At 36.6% G+C, this 26,887-nt stretch overlaps 3 protein-coding genes across 4 annotated transcripts in view; all 3 read right to left on the reverse strand.

Moving 5' to 3' along the window:
* Window positions 1-6,013: 6,013 nt before the first annotated feature.
* Window positions 6,014-13,878, reverse strand: si:dkey-118j18.2 (uncharacterized). The gene is made up of 5 exons (XM_056738991.1): window positions 13,584-13,878; window positions 13,198-13,263; window positions 12,832-12,991; window positions 10,490-10,619; window positions 6,014-7,578 (listed from the first exon to the last, which is right to left on the reverse strand). The coding sequence occupies exons 2-5, from the start codon at window positions 13,215-13,217 to the stop codon at window positions 7,379-7,381; spliced, it is 510 nt and encodes a 169-aa protein (XP_056594969.1). The 5' UTR covers window positions 13,218-13,263; window positions 13,584-13,878; the 3' UTR covers window positions 6,014-7,378.
* Window positions 13,879-14,294: 416 nt separating this feature from the next.
* timm21 (translocase of inner mitochondrial membrane 21) lies at window positions 14,295-16,014 on the reverse strand. The gene is made up of 6 exons (XM_056738638.1): window positions 15,588-16,014; window positions 15,347-15,409; window positions 15,127-15,224; window positions 14,980-15,053; window positions 14,803-14,908; window positions 14,295-14,712 (listed from the first exon to the last, which is right to left on the reverse strand). The coding sequence occupies exons 1-6, from the start codon at window positions 15,874-15,876 to the stop codon at window positions 14,620-14,622; spliced, it is 723 nt and encodes a 240-aa protein (XP_056594616.1). The 5' UTR covers window positions 15,877-16,014; the 3' UTR covers window positions 14,295-14,619.
* A 743-nt stretch (window positions 16,015-16,757) lies between these two features.
* The window catches only part of neto1l (neuropilin (NRP) and tolloid (TLL)-like 1, like), a 62,488-nt gene continuing 52,358 nt past the window's right edge, over window positions 16,758-26,887 (reverse strand). The window contains exons 8-11 of one of the 2 annotated variants that reach the window (XM_056737758.1): window positions 23,197-23,310; window positions 21,487-22,063; window positions 20,352-20,426; window positions 16,758-17,549 (exon numbers count right to left, since the gene is read on the reverse strand). In XM_056737758.1, the coding sequence (XP_056593736.1) occupies window positions 20,366-20,426; window positions 21,487-22,063; window positions 23,197-23,310 (752 nt within the window). In that variant the 3' untranslated portion in view covers window positions 16,758-17,549; window positions 20,352-20,365. Of the gene's footprint in view, window positions 18,045-20,351; window positions 20,427-21,486; window positions 22,064-23,196; window positions 23,311-26,887 lie in introns of both variants that reach the window. The other variant, XM_056737759.1, reaches the window with a different exon arrangement.

Raw genomic sequence — 26,887 nt, forward strand, 5'->3', positions numbered from 1 at the left:
CTCCATCAAATCAATAGCTAGCCTATACCAAGAAAGAAACAAGAGATTCTGCAGCAATACAATAGTGTTGCTATAGTGCAGACACCCGTTTTAGGTGAAAGAAAGATTTTCCCAAATCATCACTAATATCTAGGATCAGAGGATTTGTGTCAACACTGCGAGCCACACTACCATTCTATCATGTTCCTTATGGCCGTCAGCTGTGAAGCATGGAATTGAATTTAGCTTGTAATAGAATAAAGCACATTGTCTCACTCCAGTGAGAGAAATAAGAGTGATAATGTCGGCTTTTCATTCAGCTGAAGCCGCTGTTCCACAAAGTGATTTTCAAAGGATTTATTTTTTTGGCTTTGGTATGATTTTCTCTGGTTTGTGATGGGGTCTGTTTTTTCAGGTATAGTTTACCTCAAATTGTGTTTGTGATAGAGGGATGAATGGAACTGAGAAACAAACAAAACCGTATTACTCTAAAGTTTCAAAGTTGTTTTTGTTTCATAACTTAAAAAATTAGAAAGGTTTGTCATTAAATATTGTGTCGAATTCTTACCTTAAAAAAGAAACCTTGAGTCTAACCTGACATGTTTCTCAAGACCTTTTCCCCACGTCTACCTCCATTAGGAATTTTAATTAAACGCCTGCGTAATCTTAGGCGTCCAATTTTCTTTCTCTTGCGCATACGTACATTTCGCTCTCGTTCTCTGAATGCTGTTGAATGAACAACCACACTATCACTTAATTAATTTCTATCAGCTATGCCACAATGGCTTCAAGTGCAAAAACAGCATCTTTCAAAATGACAACACGTTACAATCTCTTTTGTTGTTCTGGAGGGCTTCGCCGTCTCATTCATAACAGTTCATTTGATGCCTTGTTTTCGCCACTGTCATGTTGAAAAAATAATGGATGTAGCTCAGAAGAAAACCGGGTTCTTTTGTGAAATGACTGGTCTGTCTGTTATCGCCGCAATATTAATAAGTGAGTATAAACTCAACCTATTGTATGACTTCAATGGAAAGAATATTCTAGTTTAAAATTATACATTATTATAGTTTTAAACCTTAAGTATCTTTTATTATTTTTTCTTAATTTGTTGAAATATTAAGTGAACATTAATATATATATCCCCTCTCTAAAATAACCATAAAAGACTGTCAGACGGCCATGCTCCTGACCAACGAGATCAATTGTTGGACCACCCGTACACATTAATATTCAGACAAAATGTTAAAAATGACTCATTTCCAAGACTCTAGCAGTGCACAGACAGCTGAGAGATATAAGCATGGACATCTGCCAACCAAAACAAGAACCTCCAACGTTTTGCATTACTATAAAGCTCAGTTATAATTACACAGAGGAATAAGTGCTGTATCAAGCATTTTAGGTAATCCTGTGCTGTATCATTATAGCTTTCTAGCGTGCCAAAGTACAGATCAAACACTTGTAATAGCTCAGCCTCAATGGGAAGTGTGTTCAAATGAACTGTGATAACACCTTCTATCACAGATGGTTTTCACAACGGAGCAGACCATACACGCAGCCCGGGGCACAAACTGAATTCTCCAGAGCAACAGTTCAGGCCGCAAATATTTCTTCTCAACATGGTTAATGGAAGTCCGTCTGACTGCTTACAACCTCTGCCAGACTCTGAGAATGAGGCTTTAACTTTGCACACCTGGCACCTTTAAGTACAGGCAGATGGGTAGTGCAATTCAATTAAAATGGAAATCTTGCTCAATTAATGTAGTGGAACAGTGGTAACAAGAAACTGGGGGCCGCTGATTATCCGAGGCTCTGTTGATGAACCAGACAATGGTTTAACGTGGCACACTTTCACAGACGTGGAGACAGGCAGGAACACGCATGTCTGTGAATTATAAGCTCAGGTGTCTGGCGGCCCTGAAATTTACACACGGTGAATCCGGATGAACCGAATGCGTCACGACAAGCGTACGTGCATGTTCAGCAAAACTGTTCAGTGTTTATGCAAAAACCACTGGATTCTTCCCATCGAAAAACTTTAGATGTTACCATTATTTGACCAAATATTACTTGTGCCAAATCACAAGCATGACCTCTGATCATTGTCGTTGTATTAGGTAGTTTACTTTGAATACAAAATACTTTAGGAGAAATACTTCACTGTAAAAGAAATCCTGTAAAAAACATTCTTTTTTTTTCGTCTTTTTTTTTTAAGTAAAATGGCACGCTTTTCATTTTATTTTACACCCAACTTGTACATTTGTGACCCTGGACTACAAAACCAGTCTTCTGGGTAAATATTTCTAAATTGAGATTTTTACATCATCTGAAAGCTGAATAATTAAGCTTTCTATTGATGTATGAGTTGTTAAGAAAAGGACGATATATTGCGGAGATACAGAAGTTTATAACTCTGGAATCTGAGGGTGCAAAAAAATCTAAACATTGAGAATATCGCCATTAAAGTTGTCCATCAGAGGAGCTGTAGCAGGCCATCCACTCACAAAAATAAGGTTTTGATATATATAGGGTAGGAAATTCACAAAATATCTTCATTGAACACGATCTTTACATAATATTCTAATGATTTTGGGATAAAGAAAATCTATAATTTTGACCCATACAGTGTATTATTGGCTTTTATTAGAAATGTTCAAGTGCTTCTTAAGACTGGTTTTGTGATCTATGGTCACATTTGAATATTTCTGTAATTTGTTATTTTTTATAAAATAAGTGAAAATTCTGTAAAACAAAACAGTTCAATTATGTAAAACCACAGTTTTTGTGTCAAACGGTGTATTAGTTGAACATGTGACCAGACAATATGAAGGTCGCTCTGTGGTGCAACTTAGTTAAGTTTAGTAAGTATAGGTAATTTAAAAAGAGTATCACTATGAGGCTCACCATTAGTGGAAAATCCCCCTGTTGGGGTGACAATTTTCCATTTGGGCAAACCTTCCCTGTAATTTATGTAAAAATATTAATTCAACACTTGACAAAATCACAGCAGCAAGCAAATATTGCCTTTGCTTTGTGATATAGGTCGAGCACAGCAGCGAGTTGAAGCCTCTGACCTTGAGTGACTTTGTTGTCCTGTTATAATGAAAAAGACAAGATTAATTATGTCAGTACTTATAAATTAAACTTGGCTGACATGATGTGTGGGACATCAGTGAGGTAGCAGTTTTGAAGGATCTCTGGCATGAAACTTAATTTTCCATTGTTGTGAAGAGAGCCAATGCTGCATTTGTTTCCATGCCCATCATCTGACAACCAAGATCATTTGAGTTATTTTAACAAAAGAATCATTCATGGTTTAAACAACACTGTTTCTGCTTGTGAGGTAACATCAAAATAAAAAAATTCAGCCTGAAAACGATCCTCTCTCCCTATAATCACATAGGTCTTCATAAAGCAGGAAGTGCTCGCCCACAGAACATCTCGCATTGGATGATTCACAATTCAAAACTTCTGTCTGACAATAGATGTGATTTCAGAAACAAAAAAAATAAAGAGTCATATTTGAAATGACATGAGGTTGAATACATGATGACACATTGTTTAATTCTCCCTTTAAGATGCTAAACATATACTAACAGTAGAGATTCTGCACTATTTCTAGTTCTTTGACATTAACTGTCACGTATAACATCTTTGTTTGATGAACCCTTATTTCAAAGTCTATGCTAACTAATGTGCCTTTATTTTAGCAAAATGGGAGCAAGCCAAATAATAATATGAAATTCAAGTAAAATATTTATTTGCAATGGAAAATGTGTATTGAATCAGTAAAAACATGAGCATTACCACTAGTAGCCTTTATACAACATCTTTTATTTGATCCGTCCTCAATAGAATGGGCCCTAAATGATCTCTTTAAGCCTAAAAGAATGATTATAATACATTTTTAAAAAGGTACAATAGTCCTCTAAAATCTTTTCTAACGTAAAGAGAGTTTAACTTGTGATATTAATGGCAAAGTACAAGTGTAATATCTGCAATATCTTTTATTATGTGTACGTGCTACTATACCGTCAAAGTAGCAATTAAACATAGGCTCCTCAAGACGACGCTCTTCAGATGACAGCTTAAATCTGGTTTATACTCTCATAAAGAACTGCTCGCCGAAGAATAATTCTGACATGACATTTTCTCCTAATCCGATAATCCTAATGAATACTTGATAAGTGCACACTAGGATCCAAGAGAGTAAGAGCGGAAAAAAAGAGAGAGAGAATGGGTCAGCATTGGTGCCTCCAGAGAGAAGAAATAAAGATTTGACAGAAGCAGACTAAGCAAAGATGAGTCAGGGGGCAGTTGAGGAATAAAACCATAGCTCCAGTCTGTTGTATTTACACTCACTGATTCACTTGTGGAGGTCAATATTTGTTTCTCACACCAGACAAACGTGGATGAGAGTTGCAGACGCTCAAGGCAACACTTTCTGTGTTCCTGCAGGGTGTAATAACAAAGCCACTTACTTGTTGAGTGCTGTGTCTGTGCTTCAATTCCTAGCATGAGCTGTGAAAGTGATTAAGTCCAAACACCTGTGCATTAAGCATTGAAATGTCTTGCCAATGTTAACAGCATTAAAGCAACAGTTCACCCAACAATAAAAATGCTGTCTTCATTTACTCATCCTCACATTGTTTCAAATCTGTGTAAATTGAAACAGATTTTGAAGAATGCTTCCAAACATTTCTTGGCCACCATTTAGTACCCTAGCAAGAACAATTGCTTTACAAATTTCTTTGTTCTGATGCACACAAAAGAAGATATTTGGAAGAATATTAGCAAACAGTTCTGGGGCACCATTGACTTCCATTGTAATCTTTCCTACTATGTTAGTTATTGGTGGCCTAGCAATGTTTAGTAACAAGCATTCTTCCAAATTTCTTTCTCTGTGTTCATCAGAACAATTTATAGAGATTTGGAACAACTCAAGGGGCAGTAAACGATGACAGAATTATTTTGGATGGCGGTAAACTGTCCTTACAAAATAACAATAACAAAACATTTCTGCATTTGGCAGACACTTTCATTTAAAATCACTATATCCACCTTTGTGCAACAATATCTACTGCATATTAAGAATATCTTATATTTCGAACTGTATAAAGTTTAAGGCATTGGCAAACTGGTATAGGTCAGTCTAATACTTCATGCAGGGCACGTCAATAGTCAAAATCTAAACTCCAGTGCACATCCGGCCTGGTTGATTTGTACATGCGGTTGTGAGAGATCTGACAAAGTACAAAAAGTTTAAAATATCATGCAAAGTTGCGTCCTTCAGTCATAAAATAAAAGTTGCGCTGAACGCCAGGAGCCACCCACTTTACTTTTTTGACAGAGTTTCCATCAACCCACACGAGAGAGTAGGAAGCAAAGCACAGAGGGCATTGGCTCTGCAGGGTTATGAATATGGAAATATGTAATGCACAGCAGGATGTTAAAAATAAAGCGGAAAGGCAACTTTTCATAAAGATGCTGAGAACTTAAAAAGAAAATATCCAGTGCGACAGATCAGAACAGATCGGGGTAAAGCATAGTGAGCTACTGCCCCCTTCTGGTGAGAGCGAATGCATAGGTCAACGTTCCGGATGCTAAATGTTGTGTGGCCTAAACTTTTAACTTCCGGTAGACCTCTGCAAAGAATATATAGAACTGTTGAGTAGTTTGAATTTAATGTAATACACTTAATAAATCAAATATTAATGTAAATTAATTAAAATACATTGTTTCATTATAACCAAACACAATCCCGAAGTTGCCTTCCGTGCATCGGATCATGAAACCGTCCATATATTTGTAATGCAATATTGTGCAGCTTTTAACAAGAAAAGATTATGGAGATGACATACTACATTTGCCTGAAAGCAGTTCACTCAACTTAACATACGCTTTTTGCGATCAATGAAAAGAAAGTAATACCAAACGTATTCATTTAATCTTTGAGGTCAGTGGCATATAGAACCTATAGAACAGACAGGTCAACTGATGTTGTTAGTGATAAAATTAAATAATATTCAGACAATTTTACCCAACTTTATTTTTGAAAGAGATTCGAAGGGTTTTCCATAAATACAAAAATAGCATATACAGTACTTCAGTCTAAATGAGATAATACATGTTGCAGAATTAGCTATTTAAATCAAATCATGATTAAATGATATTATATAGTGGATGTGAAAGGACTTGGAGGAAAAACTACACACATTTTCTAAAAACACACTTAAGGCTAAAGTACATTACAAGACTTTTGCTCAGATTTTGGCCAGATTTTCGGTTTGGACTTGTTGCTGAAAGTCTGTGCCAGTCAGGAGATTTGATCCGGTAGTGTCTTTCTATCTGAAACTTTCAAAAAGTCTGCAAGTGTATGACGTCTAGTTTAAAAAAATCTGTTCAGATTTTAAAAGTCTTGTAGTGCATTCCAGCCATTACATTACATTACATCCTTTCATGTGGACTTTTTTTTAAATACAAAAAGAATATTGTTCCCATTATGTGAACCTGGAATATGCAGTTGCACAGAGATGACTATGCGCTCACCAAAGCACATCATCATTTTCACGAGGAAGTTCTGATAGGGTTTATCAGACATTTAACACATGCGCACACTTCCAAGCAGATGATTTCTAGTTCAGTTCATAAGGGCACTGTGATTTGAATGCATCGGTTATTACAGTTACCTGAAAAGCGATACGACACGGAGTATGACTGCTGCACATTTACACGACTCATAACCATTAGCCACACTATCCACACCGGCTCTGGTTGATTCATGTATATTGGACACATACCAACAGACAGAATTAAGGCAATTACAAAACATTAAAAAGTGCTTAAGAGGGCAAAGTTTTTTTTAATTGTCATCACATATAAATTGAGGTTATAAATAAACCTGAGGCTAGACCTCCATACTCAAACCTCTCCCTTTGAGACTTTAGAGAAGATTGAAAGAAAAAACGTTTACGTGATATAAACTGCTGATGCTCAAAACATCAGTTCCCAGGACTGTCACAAAAAAATATTTGTGAATATTCTTGTCTAAAATAACTGGATTGTGAGGCATCTCTCATACAGCTATGCCCTGTCGTGATGCTGGCTAAAATGAGCATAAGGCATGAGTGAACTAAAAGCACCGGTTTCACCAGCATGGGCATAGAAGTTCTCAACTCTGCCAGCAGATGGCATTGAGCCAGTTATTTCTTATACGGCTTATCAAGCACTATCCAAATTCTCTTATTTTAGAGACCCAATATTATTTTTCTTTCTATAGCTTTTCAGATCATTTCAAGGGGCTTGTGAGGAAAATAAATAAGTCTAGATGGAAAAAAACAACCTGGGGAGGGCAAAAAGCTGTTGCTTAGCCCTTGCTTTTAAATAGGGGAGATGTTTAACTTGACCTTCCCTCGGACTGTGACTGGCTGTTGTCTACTTGCTGATTGGTTGGAGAGATGACACTGGGCGTATAAGGAGGTGGAGCATCGGTGATGGTGCTAGAATCGTGACCCTCCGGGATGGTGATGCTCAGGGATGTGTCGGTGTCGTCATTTTGAGCAATCTCGCTGTACGGCGGAGGCTTCAGATCGTTTTCTGTGTAAAAGAGAAAGATGATACATATGCAAAGATAATGGAATAGGAAAGTAGAAAGAAAACATAACACATCCATAAAACACAAGCAGTGTTTCTGACACCTGAATTAACATTAATGGGTCACTTACAGATTGCAGAAAGTTAACAAACCTCAGAATACAAGACTCAAATTGTTCAAATGTGTCAACAGAGTTTCATCTATCAGCAAAATCTCACAAAAAACCCTTGAAATGACCCAATTTTGCAACATTCAAAACAGCAAGGTCATCCGTAAAAGATGAAATAACTTCCGGTTTTTATCCTGCAGGCCACTGGAAATGATTCTCCACATCTCAATGCCCCAAACAAAGGCAAATATCGCCAAATTTCCATGGAACAGATGATTTCGAAAAGCGAAGGGTAGGAGGGGAGTTTCCTTTTATGCTTCACATATCAAGAAACGGTGGAAATGTTGAATGATGTGAAGGATCTTGCAATGACTGCTCAATGAAGGTCACACAACAAATACCACATCCTGTTCTGTAGATTTTATCTTTCACACTACCGTATCAAAGGAAATGTCAAAGCACACTTTAGCATCTTCACCATGATATCTAGTTCTCTGTGCTTTTTTAGACGTGTAAAACTTGATGTGCAGTGTTAACTACTGGTTCTGTCCATTTAAAATATGAAAGCTGGAAGTAAAAGCGCCTTGCAATATTCAGAAAAAACAACAACCAGAAATAAAAATAAATCAATAAAAACATGTTTGTTCTTCACTGGGACAATCAGAAGTCACATGAATGACACTGCACACAGTTAGAGTTTTCTTTCCGTATTAGTTTATCCTGTCTGACTAGTGCGCGTCCCATAATGTTTACAGTACATAACGTTATTATGTCCAAAGGCTGAAAGCAGTCTGTTCAAACGCATGCGTGCCCACAAGGCTGTACAGCGCAACAGTGTAGCACGTATAGGATACAGTTTGGCAGGTGCATTAAACAGAGTAGCCTGTTTGTGCAAGTGCGTTTGTCGTTCATCTGGTTTCTATTTGACATTAATCAATGGCGCACTGCTATTATACTTAGATTAGTCTATTTTGCAAGTGAAACTTGTTTTCCGGTTGCATCGAGTACATATAACTAGGACTTGTGGACATCGGATCCTGTTATTTAAACATGCAATCTGGCTTTTCTGCATCTCTGATAGATGCTCATGGATTTATCTGTGTCTGTGCTATATGAGGACATGAACACATGAACTTCATCTCCAGAGTTGCTCTGAAAGATTATTTCACAAACATTTTACTGTTTGAGTACAGCTATCATCAAACAGACACCGACGATGTGCCAAAATAAAAGTCAGGTTAACTACAGTATATTTTACAGTAGTAAAAAATAAAAACACAACTTTTTTGTTGATGGTCAACCACATTTATGGTAAACTAAATGAATCATGCATAAACTGAAGTTGGTTGTTTGCCTTTTAAATGATTCTTTCTATTTTTAGAATATTATTAGATTATATTTGTATTATATAGAATTTTGAATGTAATATGGAAATGGAATGTACTAAATGGGTTTAGTTTTCACAGATATCAATGTATGCAATATTCTCTTCTGCTGCAAAATGAACAATCAGTCTGCAGTGTGATACTGAAAAAGAAATATGCAATAACTTGCTAAATAATGTGATCGGATTACACTTTTAGTTTGTAAAATCAAATTGAACTGTATTAAATTATATTTAAAAACTAAAAAAGACAATACAGTACATCTGCTATCAGCCTCGATCTAAACACAGCTCATGCATAACTTTAAGCATTAAAATCATTCAGTTATTGCAAACCATAAATGCATTTTCGTGACATTTTAGATGAGTTTATACTGTAGCCCTAGTCGGCATCAAACCTAACATACAGTGTATCAATGCCAGATTACCGTCTCCACATGTTCATGTCAATAGCGGACAGGTGGTGTACATTGATGTTCTTCCCGATTTGTTAGTTACCAAACCTGCCCATTAAGAAACATTGATCATTGGCTAATTTAAGATGGCTTGATGTCTGTAGGCCCACTCTCCAACTGCTGTTTCCTCATCATTAAATTCCCTCTTGTCCATGTTAACCATTTGCAGATCAAACGGCAGAGTGAAAGAAAACAAAAGAATACCCTTCCTTTAGCGAGACCTAGCAACTTAACGCTAACAGCGCTTGTCGGCAAACTACCCCATCCCACCAACTGTTGTATGTCACTACAGTGTGTGTTTTTGTTTTGGTTCCTTTATGGTTTTTCTGGCAACAATCATGATGCTGCCTATGATAGTCTTCTAAAAACTCAACTGTTACTGAAATACATCATGAGCTGATTTCTAGAAGTGAGCTTAAAGTGTAACATAGCAGGGTATGGGGGGAGTTGCACATAGTTCCACAGATGTTTAATCATTTACATGCCATAAATGTGGTGAGCGACCATTTGGAAAAGTATTTTTCAAGACGATTTACATGTGTGCGTTTGGCAGTCGCTGTTATACACTCAGGCTAAATATTTAATTTGTGTTTGCATTCCATGGGATTTGAATCCATGACCTTGCCGTTGCTAGCGCCATGCTCCATCAAGCTAAGCTATAGGAAAGATTGAGTGCAGTCACATTCAGCAATATTACAACTTGATGTATATAATCAAGAATAATAAGCCTAAATATACCGTTTAGACTCAATATGCAAAATCGTGTTAGCTTTTTCATAACATTCCTCCGAACTACATCAAGTCAATGTTTACATAACCGACAGCACACAATGACTTAACCTTGACTGAAATACGCTAGCAAACAGTTTTGATTAAGACTTTTCTTAATAATCATAATATTAAAAACACAACATTGTATTTCCCCGCGCAGGTTGTGGTGTATTTGTACAGTGAGCCAGTCTTACCTCCAGAAACAGCCTCATACGGTGGAGGCATGTCCAGATGAGAAAGCGATGATGATGGTGGAAGAGAGGCGGACGGTTCGCCTGCTGAGCCATCGTCCTGAACGCCGTACCAACTGGGCCAGATTGATGTCTGTGGAGCAGAGGCGCAGTATGAGTTAAACACTCACAATCAGACAGGAATCAGACGTATTGTACACTTAGGTAACCAACAGGAAGCATCTGAGGTTGAGTTATTCTCCTAAAAAAAGCGTTAAATATGTGTGGTGATGAAAGCAGATCAGGTCAGTCTTTCTAAAAGTCTGTTTTGAGATGCTGGAATTGTGAAATTTTTTTCACAGGTCTGATCTGAGTCTTGTTTAACAGAAATACTTCAGAAACCGTTCTGTTCTGGTTCATAGAAGTGTGCTAATAACTAGTAAAAGGTATGAATTTGCTTAAAGAGGAGATGTTTAAAGTCCTTTCTTTCCCATTTTCATTTCCTAGACTATAAACATGCCATTTTTAGATAATCTGTAAAAGTGTAAACACAGGAATTGTCAAAACATTACTGATTTGATCATATCAACTTGTCCTACACCGTTTAGGGGAAACAAACTTTGTACAATCTTTCAAATCCCCATTTATGGTTTTGAAAAGAATTAAACACTACAGCCCACAGAAAACTTTCGGATCATAATGATCTGGTATTTCCCTTTTAGATTACATTGATATGCTTTGCCATGAACTCAAAAGTAAGCATGTAATCATTTGTGAAATATACTGAATAAATCTTCTCAACAAAGAGATTTGTTTAGCATCAAACAGAGTGACTATGGTTAACTATATTTATATATAAATATATATATATATATATTCATGTATGACTATTATATAGTAATGTTGTTCTACCAAACAACCTTATAAGGCAAACCAAACAATAGACAACTGTAAAAACTAGAACGATGCATGATGTCCAAATATGATCTGACTGTTGACAAACTGAGGGCATTTCCGGTGTAGAGGCAGCTTGTCTTTCTAAAAATATATTGTTCTTTGCTCTTCTGAAGATAAAAAACAGTCTATATTCAAAGCCATGTACAATGAAACTTTAAACAGCAAATGCAGTGCACTAGGAATACTGTGAATGGACATTAAGATCTATAAATGGTGGCTTATAAGACATAGGTAAAACAGATGTTAGTAAATGCGTCTCCTTAAATTATTAAAGGAAATTGTACAAACATAAAACCTGTTTGAATGGCAAAGCGTTTTCCATCCTTAATGCAGTTAAACTTCTTTAGCAGATTAATTCCAGATGCCCGAGTGAATATAGAATCAGGAAAAGTTCTCATTTTGAAACAAAGGTTTTAGCATTACGAGTTTTAACATGAAGCAGAACTACAGACAAAATGCATTCTACACTTCAGACTGCAAGAGAAATCTTACGAAGATACAAACACCTGAGTGTATGAGTGTACAGCTTCACTTAACCTGCCAAAAAACACAGAACCTTTTAGGAATGTTTCAGTCAGCGCTGTAAAGGCCCCATTCTTGTTCCATCTTAACTGCTTCTCTTGGCTTCTTCAAGCTTTTTCACAAGCACCAGCTAGATTTGACAAGCGCTGGGCACCAACAAGTGAAGCTATTCTCCAAAACAGAAGAGCTCACACAATTACAAGCCTTTGAGAATCGCACTCAAGCAAGACCTGACACTCCTGCCCTCAGTGTGGTTTAACAAGTCCACACTGTAGCTTTCAGTGTGAATTTTTTTAACATCACGAGTTTCAAAAAAGCTAGGCACCAAGGTCAAAATTGGTGTTGTCAACTTGTGAAACAGTAAAGTGGAAGCGCAGCAAAACAGTTTGAAATGGATTCTGACCTTCTGGGTATGTAAATGGTAGATTTAAATTCTCTACAGGAACATGTATTCAAATAAATAAGTGTTGCTCAGTCTGAAATCCAACCAGACTGTAATGTGAGTAAATGCACATTTCTCTTGCTCAGATACAGATTATAGATACAAAATGTATTTTTTTTAGTAAAACACATAAGCATGACTGACCTACTATACAGAAAACCTAAGATATCAAGTAGCGCAAATCTGAAATTACATTTAGGTGAATAATGATAACACATCATCTTGAGTGAACTTTTCCTTTCACAACTTGAAAGTGAGGGGAAGACAGTTGTCTGTTAGCCTAACGGTCTCATTCTTATTTACCTACACAAAGCGTTTGACACTTTAACATTTGCATTCTAAAAATACCCCAGAGAGTTTTCAAAGCAACTAATGACTCACAGCTAAGGCCACACCCTAAAAGAACAAAAAGGATCTGATTGGGCAGAGGATGCAATTGACTTACATTTTGCCTTTCACAGATCTGGTGCAGGTAAGCTCTTCCTCCCACAATGACAATCTGTGCATTGCGAGGATTGCTGAGATATGCAGCCAGTTGTCTTTGCCTTGAGCGGTACCAGCAGATGTAGAAGAAGATTTTAATCATAATAAATACTATGACGACTCTAAAACAAAAAAAAACAAGATTGATTCATCCTTCTGAACCATGTACGACAGAGCAGACAGTATGATTTGTGAGGAAACGTGACTTTTGTTTAGTTTTATACATGAATTACCATAAACTGTTGCATAAACTGTTGCATTCACTTACATAAATGTTGAAATTAAAAGTAATCAAATTTTAAAGTAAAGAACTTTCCCTAAAACTTACATGTACCAGTACAGCTCCATGCTTCTCACCAGTTGGTATCAATTATCATATCATATCAAATATCACCTAAAATAAGACAATATATGTAATGTCATTTATTATGAAACGTTAAGCAATTTTAATCTGTGTACTGACAGAATCTAACCAAACACGAGTGTAAATCTTTACAACAGCATATTTCTTTATCAAAATATACATGATTTACGGGGTTTGGTTATTTCTTAACATACAACACTTCATTATGTGAAAGTAAACTAGCATAACTACGAGCTTAACTTAATACATTTAACGTTAAGTAAACAACGACTACCAACACACAATTAGCACTTCAAAAAAGTCAGATAGTTGTAATAAAACAGTTATGGTCATATTTATAAAGCGCTTACCTTTTAAACGCGTTATTAATAACACAGCTAGCACAGCATCTGTACGTTACCTCATACACAGGGAGGAAGTCGCTTTGCTAACGTGCTAGGAAAGAAATTTACCCACGAAGAGTAAAAACACTAAAAATTTGGTATAATTTTACAGAAGCTCGGTGTCACTAACTAACGTTAGTTTAAGGTCGAGTGTACTTCTCCTGTTAGTACATTTTAACATTTAAAAGTTTCGAAGGTTCCGGCGAATATGCTCCGCTGCTGTTTTTCCATGAGCAAACGGAGGGGTTTGCTGTAGTTCATTCCTTCTGTTGTCTCGAAAGGCGTTTGTAGTTTTGTTGCATTGTGGGAAAAAGAACTTCAAATTAAAAGTATCTTATCCGTTCTAAGTCAATTATGTACTACATTATTATTGTTATTAAACAATCAAAATCTGAAAAATAGTATGCATTTACAATAATAGATATGAAACGTTGTAAAATGTGTATAAGCGTTGCGTTGTTCTTTATAATATTTACATAATTTTATCAGTACTCAAATAGTAATAAAACGCCGCCTACGGGGAGAGAAGGAATTTATTTTATCAAATATATTGTTGAACACTCCTTATCAGTAGGGTACTTCCTAATTTCCTAATATAAAAACCAGTAACTTTGGATTTTGCTCATGTTTATTTAATTCACTTTTGGGCAATCTAAAGCAGAAAGAAAACCACACAGCCCATTTTCATTGATTTATTGTTGTGTATTCCATATAAAAAATATTCAAAAAATTAATTATATTCTCAAACTTTATTTTAAACGACAGATTCTATAATAAAACAGTCCAAACCATCTCCATGGTCCAAACACACTCAAAAACATACAATTCAGGTTCTACACAGGTTAGTCTATACAATGTTGATATATTTAAACCAACAAAAGTCAAGCATGACAAATCTAGACTTGATTAATCTGTGTAGTGACACTTATTCTTTTTTTTTATGTTAGTTTGAATGTCTGCCATTGAAATTTCCAATATGCATGTAACCTTGTTAACATGAATCCTATCTGTTGTCTTCAATGACGATTGTCCTCCTGGGATAGGTGTCTATTTCTACAAAAATATACCGGAATTCATACTTTCCCGTCTCTGGATTCTGTCCGAAAAAGAAGCAAGTTGGCAAGAATGATTATCTGCACACTTTTAAGTGTTGTTTTCAAAGCATCCTTGAAATGTCGTAATGTACCTCTTTTGATTCTGAATGAACAGTTCCCCGTAAACCCGGCTCGGATCCCTCAATGTAAAATTTCAGCCTCATGTGTTTGAGCCCATCCTTTATGTACTCAACATGTCTAGAAATGAAGAACACGCATGAGGCACGTGTATAAAAGTCATTTGTATTCTGTGACATTGGAAACTGTACCTGACTTGTTGTCTTCTTCCACGTCGACTGGTCTCTCCAAAGCCTTTCACAGGCTCTCCGAAAGCTCCAATTACCTTTACGTTTCATAAAGATATGGTCATTTATAATTTTAATGCTTGAGTTGATGATAAATCTTCATTCGCTAACCTCTAGGTGAGACCTGCACTTCTCAAAAGCTTTTCCGTAGACTTTGCTCGGACTTGATGATGAAAATAGCTCCTGAAAGACCAAATAGAGCAATCCACCTAACATAGACAGAGAATGTCTAACTTATTAGTTTGTTATACATTTTATATTTGAATGATGTAACTATGGTTATTGAAGCAATAGCTGCTTATATGTACCACAAACATCAATTACACTTCACCTGTAACTCCGAGCCCAATAAGCACCACAATCAAATAGGTGAAGTCTTTGCCTGCCTGTTTGGCTGTAAAAAATACACAAATAGCATTAGACATTGCATATTTATTCACATTTAACTATTACGTGGTGTTATAATGTATAAACAGTGTACGCAGTTTTCAGAATTTGTTACGTAAATGCCAATTAGTATTTTATTTAGGCGTTCATTTGGTACTTCAGGTAATGCGCGTACTGTAAGTTACCTTTCTGTGTTGCAGATAGACTTGGGGGTGTGTACGAACTTCTGGAAACTGACACATGGTCATTACTCTTCTGTCTATCATCCTTACTGCAGAATTGAGCCCCGACATGAAGAGATCGAGTGTGACAAACTACCCACTGGGATCCAGGACATCGATTCGTTTGCAAAAGAGAGCTTTGTGTCTGTAAGGCTAATATCTGCTGTGGCAATCTGACATGCACGCGTTTTAATACGTCCCGCAAACTACGGGTCGACCTGCAGACTCTGAATACTAAACAGTTCATTATCATTACCTCAAAGTTAAAAAGACCTATTTAGGCAGGTTATATAAACGTGTTGTCCTGGATAACGCTAAAACAACATAATGCTGACTTTCAATGATTGTCCTGTGATTTGTGACGTTGTACTACTAGCTAGCCTAGCAGTGGTTGTTGGCTTCACGTCGTCTCCGTTTTTCAAAATAAAAGCACAGATTACCTAAAGAATGTAAGTTTTAAAAATTCTGATGATGATAGTGGACTATTTGTGACCCTGGATCACAAAACCAGTCTTAAGTAGCACGGCAACATTTTTAGTAAAAGTCAAAAATGCATTGTATGGGTAAAGATGATCTATTTTTCTTTTATCCCAAAAATCATTAGGATTTTAAGTAAGGATCATTGTCCATGAAGATATTTAGTAAATTTCGTATCGTAAATATATCAAAACTTTATTTTTGTGAGTGGATTACCTGCCACAGTGCCTCTTATTAACAACTTTGAAGGCAATTTTCTCAATATTTCAATTTTTTGGCAACCTCAGATTCCTGAGCTTTAATCGGTTTTATCTCCACCAGATATTGTCATGGTCATGTTAACAACTCATACATCAATATAAACATCAATAGAAAGCTTGTTTATTCAACTTTTGGATGATGTAAAATCTCAATTTCGAAAAATTTACCCATAAGGCTGGTTTCGTCCTCATTTAACTTTAACGCAATACATGATGTGAGAATTTTTTTTCTCTCATGTAAATAAATATATCTGCCCTCTAACAAATCACCTGTCACAACATGACACACAAATTAAATTTGTTTCTAACATACATAACGTTACCATAAAATGTAATGTAGCATGTGTTTTAGTTACACGGAAGGTAGTTTCAAGGCAGACAAACAAATTAAGTAGGTTTCACTTTATTTAAAACATTCTTTCCAGCATCAATCAAATGAATTGCTAACTAAATACGTTTTGTTGTTAAGGTTTCTCACATCGGAAGTGTCAAGGAACTATTCGAACATGTTGTTCTCCACCACTTTCTCATCAGTAAGAAACTATAAATGATCTAAATCCTGGGTATTTTTGATCTTGAAATGTATGCATAGACAAGACCAACTGGTTTTCTTTGTGATTATGTCTTGTGTTTACACTTCTGATATGCTAACCAGTCAAATCACAGGATCTCAGAACTATCACAGTAAAATTACTCCAGGACTGACAGGAACACAGACTACACCCTTCTATCAGTTGGTTCAAGTATCGCACCTTATGGTTTCAGAATATGTTAAAGTTGTTCAACTACGCTCTTTGCAAAGTACAAATTGTATGCACCTATACTTAAGACATTACAATTTGTATTGAAAAATAATCTGAGCATTACAATATAACCCCGCAAGGTCAAATCAGAGGAAACAAAAACATGTCTGATTCAAAATCCACTGAATGAACAATGTACATCAGTTTGTATTCAGTTTCAGTCCAATGTTTGATAGAGTCCCCAAGAGCTTCACAGTTTTTAGCTACTTACAAGAATACAAGTTGGTGCCACAGAATTTCACCATCAAATTCACTAAAGATTGACAAAAACAACCACAATGCTGAACCCCTTTAAATCGGGTTTCCTCAAATTCTTTGAGGATGTTTCCATTAGATGGTCAAAGTTCCTTATGTTGTCAATCTTAGGTGAGGTGTAAGGTAACAGCCTGTAAAGAAATGAAAATATTACCGGGTGAACTTAATATCCGAAACTGATGCCATCCCGATTAAGTCACGACAAAAACAAAATTATGAATATCAAAATTGCATTGATGGCAACAACTGTAATGCTGAAATTTGGGTTTTGAGGGTTTTCTGAATAGCATATAAAAATAACTGTATGCATTAATTTTACAACTTACAACTTAACTTAAAATTACAATTTATAAACACAACATCAGAACCCATAAAGACATTGGGCCTCATTCATGAAACATTCGTAAATATATGTGTCAATTCGACCTTCCGAAAACTTTCATGACAGTTATATGTTTCTATAGTGTCTTATTTTCAATAATATTATTGATTAGACCGTTATAAAATGTAGTAACCAGCAATATTAACTTCTCCATTGTTGTGTATGTGATGGTTGGTCAATGTAGTGTTTGTCCCACCTCTCCTTCACTGTGGTTGGACAGCTGTGCAAAAAGGACAACGGCGAGCTTTGCGTTTTAAAGTTAAGGAGTTAAAAAAAGGAAGGGTAAAAGAACTCGTGAAATTTCATAATGATACATAGTGCATGAAAGTGCAGTGTCAACAGTTTGTCAAAAAAATACAGAACGTTACATGCGGTTTTACAGGTGGTCTGGAGCACGAACATTTTCATGAATCCGAAATTTACGTCAAAACGACCTTACGAACGATTTGCATAAAAAATCTTTCTGCTCGTGTTCCCAGAATGAGGCCCATTGTGTGGAAGTAAATCTTTGTACCTTTCACTTCAGCTGACATTTTTCAATAGCTTAGCTAAAAAGTCACCAAATGAAAATTCTCAAATAATGCTAATAAGAAGCATTTTTACCATGTTTATGAAGCTTTAGGCCTACTTAAAAAGTCATGACAATTTAGACAAAAGACAGATGAAGACATCCACTTTTAGAAACTATTATTTTTAATAAATGCTTTTTAAAAATCATAATAATCAGAAACTGTCAACTCTGCCCCCTTCTTAAATTCATTTGAAATTTGATGAATAAAGTTGTTATTTGGGAAATGGCTCTACATGTGTATGTATCCATTTTATTGATTTGCCCGTTGGGACAAAAGCTTTAAAGAAAATAAAACAGAAGTGTAACTCATAAATTAAAACTTGATAAAGCCTCTGTATTATCGATGTCAAAAATGTACTTATAATGTTCTTGCCCTCTATTGGACTCCTTAAATCATTTCCTCTGTGAATAAAAAAGCAAAGTCTCCAGACTCTAGCATATTTTTGTAATGGACACAGATAAAACTACATTATTTATTTGTGATATTTGCATGTTAATAACAAGTACTACTCAAAAGCATAAAATGTTAACTTATCAACATTTATCATTTTAAAGTCATTATAATTCATAATAATACTTTATTGTTTTTGAAAAAGCATCTGATTTGGTGTTGGTAGTTCAGCTATTGAACAAGTCATCTACAAAAGTTTAACATACAAAGTTTGTGTGCTACTAAAATGTAGCAACTGTTAACCTATTGTCATTTCCTAAAAAACAGCAACTAAAAGTTTGTTGCTAAATAATGACCTAGGCTTAAGCAAAACATCCATAACTTTTTAATTTAATCATAAATGTTATATTATAAAATTTGTTGTGATTTTCACATGCAGTTAGTATTGCAATAAACTATATAGGGGAGGGAAGGGGCTAAAGGTCATTCCATTTGTTATAATTTTTCTACAATCATTTATTCTTCGGTTGCTGTACCTACGTGTCCCTTTGCTCACTTTAAAAGAATAAAATACATGCATCAAATTCTAAACATGGAAGTGTTTGTAGACAAAAATAAGGGAAGAAAGTGTAATTCACAAATATGCAGTGTCTTCATTAAAAGTAAGAGAATTTTGGTAGCAAAATATGAAATTAAAAGCATGCAGTACAACAATAAATAGTAATTCACATTTAGTCACATAAAATGAAACCACCACACATTTTCACAAACCTTCATGTTATGTTCTGCAATCCTAAATAAGTAATTTAAAAAGAGGCAATGATCCTGAATTAGGTGCACATTTTAGCACAGTCACTTTCATTGTTACAGTATCCATGTCCATCTGTAGGTGGTTTTGACAAATTTGCCATTAAAATGTCCGTATTTTATCATTGCTGGTGTTTATCTCCGGTCCACATTTTCATATTTCATTGAAGCCTGTTCGTACTGATCCAGGATTGCACTATTTTCAAGAAGTCTACATGATGGAGACAACGCATGACGAATGATGAGAAACACAGCATTGCACAATACACAATACAATACAACACAAACAATCATTTGCTACGCGCAAACACAACAAAGCCAGCGTATTACCACTAATACGTATGTTGCTTTGGGCATATTCTTAAGACAATGAGCTGGTAAGTTATAAAAGTATATTAAAATATATCACTGTATAGTTAAAATACTAATATATATTTTATATTTTAGTTAAACTTGAAAGTGTCTCAAAATGTTAAATGTCGAATTTGTTTCTTTCTCCATTTATAAATGTCAAGTTTGATATGTCAAGCATACATTGACCAATTCATTCCATGCAAATCACAAAAATAAATTGAAAAAGCAAAAATGACAAGCAACATAGAAGGACTCGACTAATAAGCAAGATGGTCACACATCTTCATGATGACCATCTCAATGGCAATGATGAAGGACAGAACCCAACATGAACAGAAAACATACAATACAAGAAAGAACACTGACACTGACTCACAGTTACAACACAATATGTAAAGAAATAAATTGAGGTCTTAAAGAGTTCTTACCTTCAGATTGTCCCTTACACCCTAGTTGTGTTGTACTCAGATTCATGTTTGTTAAGAGACCCAATGAGGCAGAACCTGGAATGTCATTGCTTGTATGTTTAACATCACATTACTCATTACATAATGAATTACAGTAATTTGTGTTTTGTCTACAACTATTGAACACTGTCACTGGAGAACAATAAAACACGTGCATTTATGTCAGTTTTTCCTTTAACTACTCAACATTAAGATACTTAAAATGAGTTTAGATACTGAGTCTAAACTGTTTCCAAAATCCTACCAAACTGAGAAACACTCTCCGTTTAGCCTATTTTTTGTCTATTTTTTTCTTCCTAAAAAACACATTTTCTCACAATAGGATGTTTGCATATTATTATTAGTGCAATTTGTGTATTAAAGGGATAGTTTTTCTAATAATTATTCAAAAATCATTTACGCACACTCATTTCATTTCAAACCTTTATGACTTTCATTCTTCTGATGCTGGTAACCGAACAATGGCGGTACCCTTTGACATCTATTGTAGATAGATGTGACATATAGACACTAAAACAAATGCAAGTCAGTGGGTACCGCCTTTGATTGATTGATGTTTCCAACAATATTCAAAATATCTTTTTCTATAAAATAATGAGAAAGAAAGTCATACAGGTTTGAAATGACAAGATGGTGAGTAAATGATGACAGACTATTCATTTTTTGGTGAAATATCTCTTTAAGTGCTAATAATATAATGTAAAACCTTTTTTTTTGTTCATCTTAAACATATTATTCTCACGAAAGAAATCTTTGTTTATCACAAAGTTCCGTCAAACTTCATATAGATCATCATACAGCATGGTTGTAGCTCAGCATTAATATAGATGTCTGTGGCGGCAAATATGCTTAGCAGACAAATTTCCTAGAGCTCATAGCTTCTGTATCTCTAAACCGACTTAACTCTGACCCTGATGCTTGTCTGCCAAATGGGAAGAACACAGGAGAAAAGAATGGAAGAATACAAATCAAACAACTCAATGAGGAGCTGAAGACACAAGCTAAAAATAAAAAGTCGGGGGTAAGCAGTTCCAGAAATATTAAAATTAATTCTTGAAATGTTTATTCTTTTGAATAAAAGTCTATAAATACTAACCGCTGCACTGCTTTCTCATGTCTGGAGAGCCTGTGGCTGGTTGTAGGAACCTCCTCCAGCTCATCATCCAGGTCACAGGCATCTGTGGCGTCTTGTGAGTATGTGTGTCTCATCACCAGAATGTTCCTGCGGTTGGTCTGAGGAGGAAGCGGCCGCACCGGTTGCGGCGGAAGGTCCGTCAGTATGGCCGCCGCCGCCTCACGGGCGCTGAGGTTTCCGCGGCTGCCCTTTAAGCTAGGCACCTGCGAAGAACCACAGTGGTGCTCGTGGACGCAGCGTGAGGAAGCGCGCCGGAGCTTGTGGTAGCTCTCGAAGTCCTCGGCCAGCTCGGCCAGATCCGCAGAGGTGGCCGCCGCGCTACGAAGGGTGCAAAGTTCGTAATGAGGCGGCTCCTGGAACACCTCTTGGAACATGGTGGGGTCGAAGTCCTCGCGCCTCAGGATGTACTTCTTCCGCGGCTGCTTGATCTGAACGATAACCGATACCACCAACAGGATTAGAACGATGCAGCATGTTACACCAATAATGGTGCTGTTTGTGTTGTTGAGGTTGTCCAAGATGTTAGCCTTCCGCTTTTCTGCAAGAAACAAACATGAAGGGTGATAAATTACTCCAGGCATGTTGTGTCATTTTAAGTAAGCTTCTGTTGAAAGTGTTGTTTTACAGAGACTAACAGCACACAGAATCAGTAAATCTTTCTAATGGGAAATGTTTGACATTTATGTACCACAGTGGGCGAATAACATCTGTGCTGGCTTTGTTTCAAGGTAGTGGAGTGTTTACTTTCAGTGGTGCATGCAAAATATGGCATTTCATACCAAATGAGGATGGATTTGAAAATTGGGCGGTATCTCCAAAGGGACAGTTCACCCCAAACTATTTAAAAAATCATCCTTTACTTACCCTCTTGTCATTTTAAACCCGTATAACTTTCTTTCTTCTGGAAAACACAAAAGAAGATATTTTGAAGAATCCAAACAGCGATGGTACCCATTGACTTGCATTGCTTTTGTCACTATAATACAATAGAAGTAAATGGGTACCGCCGTCGTTCGTTTACCAACATTCTTCAAAATATCTTCTTTTGTGTTCTGCACAAGAAAGAAAGTCATATATGTTTAAAATGACAATAGGGTGAATAAATGAGGATTTTTTTAATAGTTTGGGCAGTTTTTTTAAATTAGTTTTTGACAGAATTAAATTTTTGGGTTAACTTAACTATCTGTTTTTTTAAATAATTGTGGGATTGTAATGCATCTTTAAGAATCGGCTGAAAACACATCTCTTCCGTCTGCACCTGACTGATCATTTCTGATTTCTATATCTTTTCTACAATATCTAATAAAACAATTAAAAAAGAATGCTTATATAAACTATACTTGGCTCAGTACACTGTAGTACACTTTGTGAGACATTATTGCTCTTATGCTTTTTGTTGTCGTAATGTTTGACCCAGTTGCTTCCATTGTTTACCCAACTTGTAAGTCGCTTTGGATAAAAGCGTCTGCTAAATGACTAAATGTAAATATAATGTGAAAACAAAAGCGTATTTCACAGCATGGGCTAAGAACCAATAGGATATATTTTCAAGTAACGAGACCATTTTTCAGATCTCCCAAAGTACCAAACATCAATCTTCAGAAAAACAAAGGCACACACCTCAAAAAATTTGCCCGGGTGGTGCCAACTAACAGTAACAGTACGACTCACCTTTGCAGTGGTTCTCGTCCCAGGGGTACACACAATTTTGTATTCCATTGCACACCAGTGTGTTATTGATACACATGTTACTGTGACAGAAGAAGGTATTTGCCTCGCAGGGAGCTGAGAGGAAAAATGGATAATGTTTATGTTAAATTACACTTCATTCCTGTTGGTAATAAGACAATGTCTATAATCTTACCCTCTGAACATAATTCATCAAATGAATCATACAGTCTGTCTGACTGTGTCAGTGCATCAATACAGTTCAAATTTAGAAACTCATTACTCAAACCAACCAAATCAAGTTCTGTTGCCTTCTGCTGGGCATGAATTTTAATCCAGCTCCTCAAATATGCATGAAAACAAGTCCGTGTCTGTAGGAGTTGTACAGCTATTTTGTAATTCACATCACTGTTAATATCTATCTGCCGTTACCCCTGAAGTCCAGACAGTTTTTATTCATACAGAATATAGTGACTTAATTAATATGATTAAAATTAACCACTTTTAGATCGAGTTTGTCCTAATGGCCAAGATATCATGATGACAATGAACGCAGATATAAACAGCAAGCAGTTTAAGAATTCCACAGCTGCTAATATTCTTCAAAGATCAAAGAAGATTGATTTAATATTGGTTAAATATACATAAGGGAGGGTGTTCAAACTGTCCCCATTTAAAGCTGAAAAATGTATCGTAGCTGAAATCATGAAAAATGAGAGATGTGAAAATATGCATAAAAGAACGTGAATTACAGCGTGAGGCTCAATTAAAGCCAAGGTGACTTTTAAAGTGGGCGGAGCTTCTGTATCAATCACCTCACATATATAAACAGCAAACACGCCCATCCGCGTGTTGCCAATTCCCACATAGCTCACGTCACATCACTACAACTTTTGTTACTTACTGTATTTTATGGTCAGCAGAGGACACAGATCACCGCGTTCGTACAAAAATAAGAACATTTCTAAAACAACACAGAGTCAAGGTTGCAATGATGTTCCTTGTAGAATTATTACTGACCGTACTCCCGAGCCGTTCCCAGGTGAGAAATAACAACGCAAATTAGGATGAATCATCACTCTGGACATCTCACAACTCTTTACATGACAAAACAGGTCTCCGTTTCACCACAAAGTGGCACTGCAGTACTGTACTTCTCCTGGCCAGCTCGCCAAATGAGTCTGGACTTTATTTAAAGGTGGGTCTGCTCAATCCTCTAGAGAAATTAATTTCAGTGATCTTATAATAAAAGTGGCCTTTTGCTCAGTGCTCAACGTTCCCTCACCACCCCATTGCATAAATGAACTCTGACAAATTATTCCACTCACCGATGTGGACAGGTCTTCAGTTAAAGCTCCGCTGAAGGTTGATAGACCTGCCACGACTCGATTTGTCGAATTACTAATATACGTTAGAATCCAGACGGTATGACAGCGGTGTGAAAATGCGTCTTTTGACACGATTTGTGAATGAGCCCTTCGGAATCAGTTATTCTCGCTTTATTAATAATATAATGAGCTTTTGCAGTAGGTCAGATGTAGACTTGTGTGTTTAATTTTTTAACAGGTATGTTGGGTAAGACTTTCTCTGTGGATGGAGGTATCCCCCTTTAGCTGCTGAGTCTAGCAAATCGACGAGAGAGAGAGAGAGAGAGAGAGCATAAGTAAGTGTCTGAAAAAGTTATGCAGGGGTGTTACCCGGGCAACCGCACATCCTGTGTTCATTCACTGGATAGGGCTGCAGAAAGGACACTGGGCTCATACAGAAATCCACCTATCGCTATTCACGAAGACTGACGCAGACCCGCAGCTGCCTCTTCTATCTCAGAAAGAGCATTATATGCTTTCTTTACCCTCAAGGCCCTCGGCACCAAACCACCAAGTCATTCCCTTAAGCATTCTTCACCTGCGTGCTTCAGGATATCCGCCTCCCTCTTCAAATGCAAACTTTTGTTGATTAAAGTCACAAAATCAATTAAAGAAAGTGAAGGCTGTGTTGATATGCTGTCTCTACACTCTACCTAATGTACCTGTATTGTGAATCAATATCATTAAAATGAATTCAGGAAGGGTCAGCGGAAAGGTTGCCCATTAAACCGTTGTTTAGTTTATTATGCTTCTTCATTGAAGCTTTTAAAAGTGTAGTACCACTCGCTGCATTCTTGGAAATTCTGCAACCGTTGACAATGGCACTGCCCCAGAAATAACTTCCAAAGAAGTTCAATTACTCCTGAACGGATTGAGACATAAACTCAGTCTCGCTTATGTGGCCACAAGCTAGCGTCTGCAATTTTAGCCGGGCGCAGTAAAGATGGTGGCGCCTCTTATTGCCGTTCCCTTTTAATGTTTTACCCATCAGTGTCTGGAGGGGCGTGTTCGGGTTGGCATCCTTTATGCGGGCCATTGGGACAAGACACAAGAACAGCAGCGGGACCAATATGGAGGATGGTGTTTGATGCCTGCGGCGTGCAGTAATGATGAGTGTGCTACATGCCAAACATTAAACTCCTATTTTATCACCCTGTCCCTCCTTCCTCTCTCTCAGCATATCCTCCATCAGCCAAACACTCAATCTTCGTCTTCCCTTTCTTGTTCCTTGTTCGCCACGATTCCTGAATATCTTTCTTTCTTTGTTTGTTCTCTCTGTCTTTTTCTCTCTCTCTTGCACGCTCCCCATTAAGCTTTACAGTGACTTGTCTGCATCTGATGCTGTGAACCCCAACTGTGGTGGATCACGAATCAAAGAAGCCCAGGAGGCGGGGCCCTGCTGTAGCCCACCATGCTTCCCAGAAACAGCTCCATCACTGCAGAAACAGCTTAAATGAATAATCCTGTAAAATTGTGCATCATCCCCTCCCCCTTAAGCCCTTCTTCTTCTTATTAAGGTATTTAGCTGAACGACAGGAAAGCAAGAGAATTTTAGATTCAACATGGGAATGAACACGACATGGGAATGAGCATTTTATACGGCTTCAGTGTAATGTTGTTTTTAAATACCATTCTGGTTAGGAACGTAGTTTTATGTGGCTAATTTTGGAAGAGAATTTATTATACTCTGATGTCCCTTATGTACTGGTGGTATTGTACACTGACCACCGGCTGATGATGTTTGCGAGATATTACGTCATCGTGTAAGGTTTGCTGTGCGTTTCTGACTCAAATCATAGAACTGGACCGGCTTAATATCTGGCTTGTATTTCTTTAATAGACCTACGGATGAGTTACTTTTATTTCCCAAGCACTGCTCGGTTAAGCGTCCTATAAGGTGTGTACGTGTAAATGAAAATGAAAATGAGAGTGGGAGAGTGGGTTTTGTAAGTGTGCATTCATAAAAGAGATGAGAGAAGTGTTAGATGTCCGTGTGTTAGTGTTTGTGCAAACATGCGCACACGATTGCAAGAGCTGTGTCAAGAAATATCAGGTTCATGTTTGGAGATGGCGATAGAGGAGATGTTATCGATAGCATCTTTAAAACAAATAAATTTAATTTTACATTATGCATTATGGTAGTATCTGTTGTACGTTCAACAATATTCATCTCTATATTACTGTAATCATAATAATAACATCACAATGCACAAAATAATAATGGTCCTAATAAGAACTAAATTCTACTTTTTTTGGTGTGTGAAATTTTGTGAAATATACCCAAGTTGTATGAATTTACTGTAATACACTGAGGCACGCAGTCCTAA

Source organism: Triplophysa dalaica, chromosome 23 (genome assembly GCF_015846415.1).
Source record: "Triplophysa dalaica isolate WHDGS20190420 chromosome 23, ASM1584641v1, whole genome shotgun sequence".
In the NCBI taxonomy this organism is placed as follows: domain Eukaryota; kingdom Metazoa; phylum Chordata; class Actinopteri; order Cypriniformes; family Nemacheilidae; genus Triplophysa; species Triplophysa dalaica.

Excerpts from the sequence above, each read along its gene's own strand:
- si:dkey-118j18.2 (XM_056738991.1), bottom strand. The coding sequence starts at position 13,217 with ATGGAGCTGTACTGGTACAT. Across the intron at positions 12,992-13,197 it reads ATGGAGCTGTACTGGTACAT|AGTCGTCATAGTATTTATTA; the intron begins GTAAGTTTTAGG and ends TTTTTGTTTTAG. Across the intron at positions 7,579-10,489 it reads GTATGAGGCTGTTTCTGGAG|AAAACGATCTGAAGCCTCCG; the intron begins GTAAGACTGGCT and ends TCTTTTACACAG.
- timm21 (XM_056738638.1), bottom strand. The coding sequence starts at position 15,876 with ATGATAATGAACTGTTTAGTATTCAGAGTCTGCAGGTCGACCCGTAGT. Across the intron at positions 15,225-15,346 it reads TATTGGGCTCGGAGTTACAG|GTGGATTGCTCTATTTGGTC; the intron begins GTGAAGTGTAAT and ends TGTCTATGTTAG. Across the intron at positions 14,909-14,979 it reads GGAAGAAGACAACAAGTCAG|ACATGTTGAGTACATAAAGG; the intron begins GTACAGTTTCCA and ends CTTCATTTCTAG.